Source organism: Centropristis striata, chromosome 16 (assembly GCF_030273125.1).
Source record: "Centropristis striata isolate RG_2023a ecotype Rhode Island chromosome 16, C.striata_1.0, whole genome shotgun sequence".
NCBI classification, from domain to species: Eukaryota; Metazoa; Chordata; class Actinopteri; order Perciformes; family Serranidae; genus Centropristis; species Centropristis striata.
In genome coordinates, this window is record NC_081532.1 from 13,350,257 (window position 1) to 13,363,338 (window position 13,082).

The 13,082-nt window shown below is 35.2% G+C and overlaps 1 protein-coding gene across 1 annotated transcript; it reads right to left on the reverse strand.

Annotated features, from left to right (window-relative positions):
- Positions 1-957: 957 nt before the first annotated feature.
- asmt2 (acetylserotonin O-methyltransferase 2) lies at positions 958-10,673 on the reverse strand. The gene is made up of 9 exons (XM_059353105.1): positions 10,343-10,673; positions 10,152-10,236; positions 9,082-9,256; positions 7,819-7,948; positions 5,667-5,735; positions 5,463-5,581; positions 4,326-4,463; positions 4,105-4,227; positions 958-3,292 (listed from the first exon to the last, which is right to left on the reverse strand). Exons 2-9 carry the CDS (start codon positions 10,230-10,232, stop codon positions 3,081-3,083), a joined length of 1,047 nt encoding a protein of 348 aa, XP_059209088.1. The 5' UTR covers positions 10,233-10,236; positions 10,343-10,673; the 3' UTR covers positions 958-3,080.
- Positions 10,674-13,082: the final 2,409 nt, after the last annotated feature.

Genomic DNA, 13,082 nt, shown 5'->3' on the forward strand with positions numbered 1-13,082 from the left:
ATAACACTGTGTGTAAATTATGTAACAAGAGAAATAAATGACTTCGGCAATTTTTGAACATGTCTTTGTGACTTAAGCAAGATATGGTAACACTTTATTTTGAAGGTGTCTACATAAGAGTCACACAAGCCTGTCAGAAACATGACATGACAAACATCATGAGCATTAATGTTACTTCAAAGTGTCATTCATGTTCATGACACATTCCATGTCATGTTTATGACACGCTCATGTCACTCTTATGTAGACACCTTCAAAATAAAGTGTTACCATATCTTGCTTAAGTCACAAAGGCATGTTCAAAAAATTGCCTAAGTCCCATTTTATTTTGACTTAGGCATAATAAATCCGCTTAAGTCACACACTTGACATAGGCCATTATCTTAAAGGGGTAAAATCACATGATCTGATCAACTGAGGATGTAGGCGATTTTACCATAGGTGGCCGGCGTCACCAGGAGAGGATTTAGGCAAAAAAAACAATTTTGACAAAAAATGACGAAATGTTATTAAGTATTAAGTAAATACAAAAAAATGTAGGGAGGAAAAGTGATCCTTTAGGTTCTGCATAAAACATGAGTACATTTTGATACATTTTGATATGTCTAAATATGTTTGGGTTTGTTTTTTTTAAATCTGCATGTATATATATTTATATATTATTTATTTATTTTTAGTGGAAGAAGTACTCACATGTTCTACTTAAATGAATGCATTATAACGAAAAAAAACAAAAAAACAATTTGAGTAAATTTGTTAAATTTTGATGATATATATATATATATATAATTATATATGTATATATATACATAATAAATTATATATATATGTATATATATATAATAAATTATATATATATATATATATAAATAAAATAAATTATATATATATATATATATATATATATATATATATATAAACATAATTTATTTTCTTTCTTTCTTTGTTTTAAGTGGAAAAAGTACTCACATATTTTACGTCAGTTAATGTATTTAATCCAGCTGCATATAATGCAGGAAAAAAATGTGTCATCGTTATATTTGCAGTGTCCTAATCCAAACCCATGTTGCTCGGTTGACTCCTTTTTCCGACAATACACACAGCGTTATCTTTAAAAGAGGCCACACTAATAATTTTTTAAAAAGCAATTTAGTTCAAATAAAAACTATGGTGGGAGAAGTATTCAAATTATATAGGCAAAAGGAGCATTGCCACATGATTACAAAATACTAAAAGTCCTGCATTCAAAGTGTTATCAGCATTAAAATTAGGTTAAAATACCAAAAGTAAAAGTACTCATTATGCAGAATGGCCGATATCAGAAAAATATATAGTATTATTGAATATTTATTTTTTGTGCCATTTCAGCAGCTATAGAATGTAGAAAACTGAAACAATAACAGATTCTGAAAAATGAACTCCTCAAAAAGAACAAACAAGATGTATATCTTTGATTTAATCTGTAGGATGCATGCTGCCAACATGTGTAATGATCAGAGGACAGAAAACTAACAAAAATGACAGTTTTGATATGTTTCTATCAAACATCTTGATATGTTGCATTCACACCTCATCTATAACATGCAAACATTTACACTGATATGCGGTATGTATTCTATGTGACATTCCCATGACCTATTAACAGCTGAGATGATTTTAATTACTTGATGTAAACACAAGATATTCTGGAAACATAAATAAGTAAAGGTTAGTTTTAACAGCACGATAGTGATTTTTCCTTCACACAACTAACAGACCAAAAACAGGAAAATGATAACTTTCTAACACCAGTGGAGGACTATGGAGGTAAACTGAGGTTTGTCCTGAAGCGTCTGATTTACATGCAGTCTGAGAGGGAACGTGAACTCATCACATTGAAAAGGAAAGGTGGAAGAACAGTCACACGGAAAACCCAACAGCACAACACACAGCTGTTTCTCTCTAGCTTGCTGCATTTAAATGTTTTGGAATCAAACAATAAAAAAGCATTAATATCCATGTTCAGCAGGTTTTTGATGTGAATTCATGAAAGAGGTCAATGAATTGAAAAGACTGACATTTCTACTAAGATTTAGGAATTATTCATGCATTGCAAAAAAGAGAAAACTGACAATATTCTATTTGGAATAATGACCACTGAAGTTGGTTTGCATTTTTCTCGCTGTACTCCTTTACATGTCATTTAATGGTGTACCATTAATGGATAATTATTCACAAACTATGTAGAGATTTGTGCATCATTTGTGTCATAATGATTATGAAATGAATAACATGATGCCTGGCAGCATTGTTGTTTTTACGTTTGATGTTATTGTAATTACTTAATAATAAAAGTAGTCCCCAAATAAGAATTAATTAATGCACAGGCATTTTTTCAACAGTGTGCAAACTGACAAAACTGTTGCCTGAAATATCTGTAATAAACTATTCATTTTATCTTCACATCTGCTCCCCATCTGATTATTTTACCTGGATCAATTAGTAAATTACATTACTGGTATTTGTTTTAAATATATATATATATGTAAAAAAGCAAAAATCAGATGAAAAAATATCAATAAAAGTTATCAAGATTTATAAATATACATCACATGTAAAAAAAAAAAAAATTTTGCAAATTATTTACAGACAGTTTATGTGATATTGGCCCAGTATTTTGGCTGAAAATCCATAAAACGCGATGCCAAATAGTTTATAGTTTTCCTCTTCATCTAACTCTAGATTTCCAGAAAATGTCAAACTATTCCTTAAACCTGAATTGATTAAGAATTTGTTTACATTTTGATGGTTTGTGGAGGCAAAAATTGTTCAGAAATATCATCCAGCAGCAACTTCAAACTAGAGAATTTTTGTATTAGTGCGATCCTTAAAAAACAAGTTTAACTGCAATCACAATACCTGAAAATATCACAAGGGGCGACCACAACATAAACTGGGGGTCCATGTGCGCTGAGACAAGTTTTTTTCAGAGCTTATACGTTTATGTCCACATCAAAACCTTTTCAAGTTCTTCAAAAGTTCAAATTCAACTTTCTTTACTTCTCCAGACTTGAGGGACGTGCCTCTCGATGGTCCCTAGCTCATCTGGTGGCCAGGATGGCGTCGTAGGACTTGCCTGTCCGGCACACCTGCACGTTGTGGAAACCGGTCTTGTTGAGGATGTGGGTGTATTCGGACGGTGGGCGCTCGCGGCCCTCTGCCTGCACCAGCATGTTGAGGGAGAAGATCTGAGCGGTGACAGGCCCTCGTCTGTTCTCAAACAGCATGGCTTCCACCAGCAGGACGCCGCCGCCTGCCAGGAGAAATGAACAAACATACTGAGCTCTGAAAGTGTGAGTGTAAACACATAAAGTGTTTTTATCGGTTCAAAGGTGTCGGCACAGAGGAAGCTGGTAAATAATGCAAAAACAGGGAATGTGCTTTTGTTACGTAGCCATGGGACACAGTTAAAAAAATACAAAACTTGATAGAAATGTTCATAATCTTCAAAGTCTCTTCAACATTTTACTGCATCTCTATTGTCAGGGGTCTCACTTTGGTTAAAATCTAATCAGAGGTTCTTGCTTTTTCACACTGTTGGACTGGGGTTAGGGACACAGATAAGGAAACTCTAGCTAATGTACCCTGGAGGAAATTTTTTTTTTAAACCTGCAGGACAGAACCTTCTTTGAGGATTAAGATATTACATTACACATTGTTTTTTGTTTTTACAACCTCCTGTGTTTCTTAGAAAATTAAAGTAACAAATATTCTGTGTTTCAAATGTAGAAAACTTGACTAAAAGAGAGGCACAAGTTGAAGCATCCTGATTAAAACTAAACAGTATTTACCTACTAAATGAAGGTTTAACTGCACCACAGATGGTAGTTTTTCAACTGTCTTTGCCACCTTAGAGAACTTGGTGTTAAACTGTTATTAACTGTTTGACTTGACTTCAGCTCTACAGTAACCGCAAAGGATAGCAATTTCCATTGACTTAAAAACCGACTGAGTGTAAATACAGAGCCAATTAAGATTAAATCAGCCTCTATTTCTCTAGGTTTGGAGGAAAGAGAGGCCACAGATTTTGCAGCTTTGCACTGACACAGTGACTGTTCAACTCACCTGGTCTGCAGGCGTTATAGATCTTCTTCAGCAGTGTGAGGCACTTCTCTTCAGGCCAGTCATGGATGATTCTGGCCAGGATGTAAAGATCTGCTGGAGGGATTTCACCACTGAAGAAATCTCCTGCATGCATAAGAGAAAACTAGTTTTAAAAATCTACTGTAAACTTTGAGCAATTTGAGCAACTCTTGCCGTATTGAATTAGGCTAAATGAGGCTCACCAGTTTGAAAAACAACAGTGTCGTTCTCCTGAGAGAAATGTTTCTGAGCTGTTTCTACGACCTGCGGCAGGTCGAACACCGTCACAGAGGAGGACGGGTACGCCTTCACCATCTCACGGGCCAGAGCACCAGTGCATCCTGGGAGTTATTCAGACAGAAGAATATCAGTTAGCAGTGGTGGAATATAACGAGGTACATTTACTCAAGCACTGTAACAAAGTGAATTTGAAGTACTTACAGGTACTTTACATGAGTTTGTTTCAAGCTAATTTAATTCTATATTTTAAAAAAAGACTTTACTTTTCTACTTCATTGTGCTTTCAGGGTTCCAGCTTCACAAATGTTACAACTGACAGCTTTAGTAACTTTACATGGTGCAGATTTTTTGTGTACAAAATATATAAAAATGTACAAGTACACCTGTAACAATAATCTTAAATGTTGGTATTTGCTGCTTCGTGTCATTGTGAACGTGTTATTTTGGGATCTGCATAACTGTGATGGCATTTCTCACTATTTTCACGATTTTTGCAAACCAAACAATCAGTCAATTAATATAGAAAATGATCAGCAGATTAATCCATAATTAAATTATGGAAATACATTTAAAATCAATGCACGAGTAATAATAACGTAACAATATTAAATATAATAGTTTAACAGCCACAGGGGATTTTTTTCTGCTTTTAATACTCTAACTACATTACATACTTTTACTTAAATTACATATACACAGTTTTAATTGCCATAATTTTACTTGTAATGGAGTATTTTTTACAGTTGGGTATTGGTACTTTTACTTATCTGAATACTTTGTTTAGTGTGAAATAACACAGAGGAACTTTATTGAACTTTATTAACTCAGTCAAACATGTTGCATCACCACAATTCAACATGAAAATAAAATTAATTTAAAATGTTCATTTTATCAGTATTTGACATCCCTTTACCTGCCAAATTGTATTTATTTTTAATTTAGACACAAACATTCTCATTAACATGATTTATTTCATACATTTTTGTTATTTTATCATCTTCATTTGGTCAAAAAGACCATTTGTTTGACAATTAATAACACAAACTAAAATATCTGGCCATAAATAAATATATTTTGATAAGTTTAGTATAACCTCTCACCCCCAAGATCTACTATGTTCTGAAAGCAGGAGAGGTTGAACGCCGTCACTATGTCATGTCCGTCAAGAACCCACGAGGAGTTCATCAGACCCATGAACTTCAGCATCTCCTCCTCTGATCTGAATGAAAAAGTTCACAGAATCATCAAACTCAACATTTTAAGCTTTATAATTATGCATCTGAAGCAACAAAATCAACACCAACCTGTAAATAGCTTGGAAGATATCCTCTGGTGGAAGGCCGAAGGTCTTTTCATTCTGATTCTTCCCTTCCCTGCAGGGAAGAACAAAAAATGACTGTTTGTACTTGTGAAAATTATGATAATTCAAAATGTTTGCTCATCGTTTTATCTGCAGAATTTGTATTATTTCTGCAAACATTTCTCAGAGGTGCAGCAGCTCTGGGGGCTATTAGCTAACATAGATAAATTAGTTTGTTCACACTGTGTTTTCTTCTTCTCTCTGCTTCAGTCTGACACACAAAATCTGCACTTCTTCTACTTAAGGCAGGATTTCCGCAACTGCGTTTTTGTGTGGCTCTTTTCCATATGCTGGATCCCTGGAAATTGGCACTCTGTCTTCAAACGGAGCACCCCCGCACTCAGGTGTTTAACCCTTTAGAGTCTTTGAACTTCATTCTGTCTGTATATAACGCTGAAAAATGTTTATCATGCCATATTGGTATCGTGTTTTCAGCAAAATCCCACCTATATGACAAGATAATTGTTTTTTCATTTTGAGTTACTGGATCAACATTTTGAACCCACAAATAAACATCAGATTGTAAAAATGATGTTTTTTTTGCTCAATGAAGACTTTGAAATGTTGCAAATGTGAACACAGGTGGCAGATATACCACGTAAGAGGTAAAATGAGGATAACATCTCACAATATATTTGTATACTAAATATATTTGACCTTATCTTTGGTTATACTTGGTCGTTTATCATCGAACAAAAACTGTCATGAAGTTTCAAGACAGAACTTTGGAGAGAAGTTGGCGGCATGAAGAAATCATTGAAGATCAATCATGAGGATTTTATCACATCGGGGTGATTTGTGCTGATTGTTCTCTTTTGCTTTCAATCAACATATGAATAGCCCTGGGGCTGGATTCAAAAAAGTGTTCTTAGGATAAAACTCGAAAGATGTTGCTAAGAATGTTCTTAAATGCTGTTCACCATTTTTTTCTTAGAATTGTCATATATCTTAGGAACTTCTTAGTTTTCTCACTTAGGACGTTCTTAAACTGCCAAAATAAGCTTTATGTGATACATTCACAAAAAACTACTTCAATGAACAAAATTTTTCAACACATTGTCTAGGGCTAAACTAAATATTAAAGAAATCAAATAAATGTCATACGAATTTGTTCATGTAAATACGTATCAAGACTAACCTTTTCACTGTAGCTGTTTTAAGACCGGTGAGGGCTTCTCTTAAAGTTGTGAAGAAATATGAGAAGAAAGAATCTCATTTGTTCTCAAGTTCTATCTTAGGAAAAAACTTAAGAACAAAGTTAAGAAAAAAGTGGCTCTTAAGAAGCATTTTTTTTTTCTTAAGAATGCTTTATGAATCCGGCCCCTGATCTTTCTGAACAAAATGAACTATCACACTTCACCTGTAACCTCTTTCTGCATGTTGTTATTTTGACTCAAGCAACATTTCAGCATCACTTGTAGGTGTTCATATGACTCTAGATTAAAAAAAGTAATGCACCAGAATGAGTCGGTAAGCCACAAAATTTTGACCTGTGACAAAGCAATGTAATGTGAAAAGTTATGTAGTTCACCTGTCCAGTGAGTGGGAGAGGTCAAACCTCCAATCTTTCAACACGGAGGCTAGTTGCTGAAAGTTATGTCCAGAAGTAGAGGTTTTTTTAAGCCGAATGCTGTTTTTTTTTTTTTTTTGTAACCTTATGAAAGTGTTTTATATATAATATATATTATATAATATATTGGGAATGTGACAAACATGCGATGAAAAAATGAATGTGTAGAAATCAATTATGAGGGATCAAGAAGCATGGATAATCGTTTCATAATCACATCGTAGCCCTCTTAAACTGAATCAAATCGATGAGTGAGGGGGCTGCAGATTCCCATCCCGAAGGCAAATACACAGTCAGTTCTACAAGTGTTTATAATCTATTATAAACCTTGACTACAACTATCACATCAAATAAATCTTCCTTTGCACACATTTCTGGTTATTCTGAACATAATAAGCAACACATCTAAATTTGAAGTGAATAAAAGACTTTAGGAAGCACAAAACTGGAAGTAGGACAAAAATACATTAATAAAGTCTTCGTAAATGCAAAATATCTGCAGTTCAAAGATGTGAATCATTCAAACCTGACGGCGTCCACCATGTTGTTCCACAGTGGGTAGATGGTCTGAGATTGGTAGATGATCATGTCATGGAGAGACTTGCCGCTGGCTTTGGCCAGGTAGAGATTAGCCACATCTGTGCTGCTGTACAGAGCTGTTTTCACAAAAACACACATTTAAATCAGCGTGTCATTAGCTTCTAACATGGACATTTACAGGATCAATACAAGTCTTTCATGCAGACGTACCACAGTGTCAGAACTGTAAAGGATTAGTCGACCATTTCAGTCATTTTTCAAGGTAAGATTACAAACATTCTTCAATTCCAGCTCCTCAAATGTGCAAATTCAAGAAAGAAAAGACTTTTCTTTGACACATTTGACAGTTAGCTGAATATCTTTTGAGTTTTGGGTTGTTGAAATCACATTGGACTTTGTCTTTTTTTTTTTTTACAATTGTCTTTGATTTTAAGACACATAGTTGCAGCCCTTAATGAGATAGTTTAGATCTTTTGAAGTGTGGTGATGTGATGAGATATTATCCATAGTCTGTGTTACCTACAGTAGATGGCGCTCGGCACTACTCCAGTTTGGAGAAGCAGGCAGGGGCACCGGCATGGAAACTAAAAAATGTACTTCTGTGGAAAAATTTCTATCAGTTTAGGTGTACTTTATATTTAGAATATTTTCACCACTTTATCTTGCAGTCCTGTTTAAGTTTACGCAGGAGAAACTGCAGCTCTAATCTATCCTCTCCTCAAAGCCACCAGACTCCATTTACAAAAACAGCAATTTTACCTCGCAGAACACAGGAGTTGCTGGTCTACCTATGCCTCAGTCAGTGTGTTTGTTTGTGTTATTGTGAATTTGGTGAATCCAAACTTAGCTGTTAAACAAGCAAAGTCACACATTAAACAAAAACAAAAAACTAAGTGATCAAGACAACAGTAGACAAACAAGGTTTTCTGTAAGGTAAAATTACTATTTCATCAAAGGGGTCTGGTGACTTTGAAGGGAGTGTAATTATCAGTTTATTAATGGTATTGGTCTGTTCTTAGGATTTGTTGAAAGAAAATTAGAAAAATATATAATAGCACTAGGTTTATGCTTTAAAAACTCTTTGTTGGTGTGTTCAAGGAAGCTCTGACATTTGGGTTTCTCAGAGGTGACCACAGAGAAGAATTGTATCCACAGTTTGTTCAGGTGTCCACATACATGGCCATGGCCGCTGTGTAGTGCACATGTTGTATTCCGATCCATCAGTCCTCCTCCTCTTCCTCCTCCTCACCTGTCCCGTCTGCGGTCTCCACCTCCAGGATCTCGATGCCCACCAGTGCGTCCAGCAGCCTCTCCATCCCGTCCACACTGGTGTTCAGCTCCCGGGCTACATGCTGGGCACTCAGGGGCTCCTGGGACCTCAGCAGCAGGTCAAACACTCCCAGCTCACAGGCTGAAAATATCACCTGCAGGGACAAACATACATCAACTGTTGAGTTTTTTTGGCTGGCACTTTGTTCCAAACTAAAATATCTCAACAACTATTTGATGGATTACCAATGAATTGTGTACAGATGTTCATGTTCCCCCGGGGATGAATCCCGCTGATCATGAGACTGACATTTATAGCTTTTAGTAAAATGTCTCAAACTGTTGGCCAGGAAATTTTGTGCAGACATTCATGTCAAGATTACTCTTCCTAACACTCGTGATCCTCTATCTTGTCCATCTAGTGCCACCTCATAGTAGCCATTTCATTGCAGTGAGAGCATTTTTTTTTACTTGATCCGACTGTATAAAATGGCCTGCTGTGACTTCTAAGATAATCACACCCTCATGAAACTTTACAACCACAAACTGGAGATCTAGAGCATTCAGAGGATGGATGGCTTCCCAAAATATATTAACAATTAGGAGGTTTGTCAGCAGTTTATTGAACAGAATTGCTCACCATCTGATTGCAAAAAAAATGTGTCTTATTGTGATATTTTTGAGGGATTTTTAACATTTTTGATCCATTATTTATTTAACAAAAGAAAAACGTTTAATTTAGCACTAAAATGTGTATCAAATGCTAACAATCCAAAAATGATGAGACATTGAACAAATACAAAAGTTGCTGGTTACAGCTTGTCAAATGTAATTTTTTTTTGCGTTTTGCTTACTTATTTATTCATTCATTTATTAAGTCGTATGATATAAGACTAGATATCTATAGTTTTTGGTTCAGACAAAACAAGCAATATGAAAACATCATTGCGGACTTTGCGATATTATTTGGACCAAATCAATTAGTAACAACCCTATATACATTACTGCATACTGAATGCATCTATAGTGTTTATTTTATGCAAATGTTACCTTTGAGACCCTGAAGCCATTGAAATACTCCAGAAGTTTGAATGGGTAGTCCAGCTCACTCTGGGACAGATGCTCTGCCATTATCCTGCACAAATCAAAGCAGAGGAGTGAATAACTGCAGGAATTCATGCAACTTTGGTTTGTATGAACGGGGACGAACTGGACTCCCCGTCTTTCGCATCAACACTCACCCGATGTTGCTGCCTGGAAAACCACCAAGATGATCCGATACTTGAGAGGGGCAGACGGATGATTTTTTTCGGGGTAGTTTTTGTTTGATTTTTAGACCAAGAAAGCCAAGATGTCGGTGGTGCGTTCAGGAGCTGCTGTTGGGGGTTGAGATGAAATGATCGTCTGATGATCAGCGGGTAAAACACATCCCTGCTCCGGACCTTGAAGTGATCCTCCTCGGCTTGTCGCTGCTGTGATGGCCGATCGGGAACAACAGCCAGCGACGAGTTTCACTCAAACACACATTTCACTGAGTGTGTGGCGCTGCAGTACCGGGATCATCCGGAGCACTAGTGGGGGCGCTGTTGAGCCGTGTTGTTGATGACAGAGCGCTTTTTCTTCTTTTTTTACTCTGTGGTGATCACATCGCAAAAGTACAAACAATGTTAAATTTTAAGATATTGTTTTATTTTGTTTTCCCCCGAGGAAAAATGTACAGATCCATTTTTATTTTATTTATTATTATTGTTTATACAAAATGCTGATTGGCTTATTTCCAACACACTAATGTTGTTGGAGTATCTTAGGTAAACACAAGATTTAAAGTGGTATTTTTGCGAAATTTTACACAGTTTATTAATCTTTTTTAGGTAAAAGTATTATTCAGTATAATGCACTCGAAAAAATCAAAAATAAAACTGCTTATTATGAAGAATAGCTTCATAATAAGCATGTTATTATATATTATAGTGTTTAATGATGGTCATTTTAATGCCACAGTTGATTAAGATGAAGCTAATTTTAAGTGTGGTAGTTTAATTTCTATTTTAATTTATCTTTGTGTGTTTCTGTAAAATCTTAATCTGAAGTAACTAAAGCTGTGAGGTTATGTACTACAGCAAAAAGTGCATTTGATTTTTAAATGAAGTGTAGTAGCAGAAAACAGCATCTTCAGACTTTTTCCATTAAGGCCTATTTATTATCATTTATTACTTCCAAAATTGGTCAAAATGATTTATTTAAACAGTTGTCATTGTTAATTTCGACATTTACTTTTTTCCTTGTTAAATTATTTGCATCCCTTCTTATCATTTTCCAATATATACGTAAATTATGTTTTCCCCCCCAATTTTTAAAATACTTTTTCTGTATTTATTTTGTCCCACTTGACATATTTAATTTCCCCATTTATGTTCAAAACTATTTCTATATGTATATCCCTACATGCTTCACTCATTTTTTTTGCCTGTATAAATATATGTCCCATTAATTTACTGTATCACATATTGATTGTTTCTACCAGTTATTCCTCCTATATGTATTTCATTCTTTATTGTATCTTCTTTATGATAGTGGAGTATTGCTTTTTCTTTAAAGGATATATTTATTTGTCCTGTTTGAGCATCCATAATTTAAAAAGATTCCAATTAATTTTCCTATTCCTTTTGTTTCTCTCAAATTAACAACTTTAAACAATCCCATAATTCTTGATATATTACTTTGTAATACATTGAACATTTTAGGGAGACAAAGCCATTAATCTCTTCCTTAATCTCAGTAATCTCTTCTCTCTTTTATCCTGATCAGTTTTTGATTTGTTTTTTTCTTTCTCTCTATTTCCGAGTTTGCTTTTCTGTTCCTCAACATCTGGTGTTAATAATCGTTCACTGAGGTTTGCCATGAAGCTTTCTGCATGTTGTACATTTTGTTCCTGATTTTCTTTACTGAGTCGCAGCACTGTTCTCCCAAGACATGCAGGAAAAACATTAGTTCAGCAGACTTCTCTGTGGTCAGTTAGGACATTAAATCATCACCATTTGTTGACATGTGGAGTTAATTTCAATATTCAAACTGTTCTGTAGCAGAAAAGTGTTATGATAATAATAATGAGTCTGGTTTAGAGTTTGATGCATTCGTATCTCCTCAAATGTTTAACTTCACACTGAATTAATGGGTTTTCTTTGCAGGTAAACAGCCCTGAAGCGGAGACACTTTACTGTTAAACATTTTAATGAACTATAAAATATTTTCCAGGTAGTGATCCAATCATGCCACCACTAAAAGCAAATAAATTCCAGACTTCTTCAATTATTAACCAAATCGATTTATTATGCATGAACAAATCCCTTCCTGCCTCTGTCACGCAGACACGCACACACACACACCCAACATTTAAATACATGACGTGGTGGGAATTCGGCATAGCTCACTTCGTTGTTGCACATGCTTTTAATAAAATGATAGATATATTTACAGGATAAGCAACGTCTTCGAACAAAAAAATTCGCAAGAACAGCTCCCGGTCCCGCCCTGCAGCACTTTGCAACACTCCACTTTTTTTTTCCTCTTTTTTTTTTGGAAATTCACCCACGTTTAAAAAGAAGTTCAAAAAGAAAAAGAAAAAAAAAAAGAAAAAACACAAACCATGGGGGTTTTGGCCAATACGACATAGCATTATACATATCTGGAGTTCATCAACTACATAAATATGGCAGTAACACTGAGTTATTCATACGGTCTATTTACAAAGTTTGTGAAGTGGGGAAATATTACAGTCTGTGCATGGACGACTGACAGAACGTATGCCTTCTTTAAAGTCTGGGGGACCGAGTCTAGTAAAAACCGACACCTCCATCCCTCCGCTCGCCTCCTCTGTTAGAACGGTCAGGACTGACACAACAAACAAAATAAGGCACAATTAATACTTGGACCATTTTCAGGGGCATCTACAGACTTGCAGCTGGCTTGTGAGGCATGTAA

Bases quoted from the DNA above. Each gene is read 5' to 3' on its own strand.
- asmt2 (XM_059353105.1), bottom strand. From the start codon at position 10,232: ATGGCAGAGCATCTGTCCCAGAGTGAGCTGGACTACCCATTCAAACTT. The intron at 5,736-7,818 runs GTTTGAATGATT...TCTTCCCTGCAG, and splicing joins AACATGGTGGACGCCGTCAG to GGAAGGGAAGAATCAGAATG. The intron at 4,464-5,462 runs GTGAGAGGTTAT...AATAACTCCCAG, and splicing joins GAACATAGTAGATCTTGGGG to GATGCACTGGTGCTCTGGCC.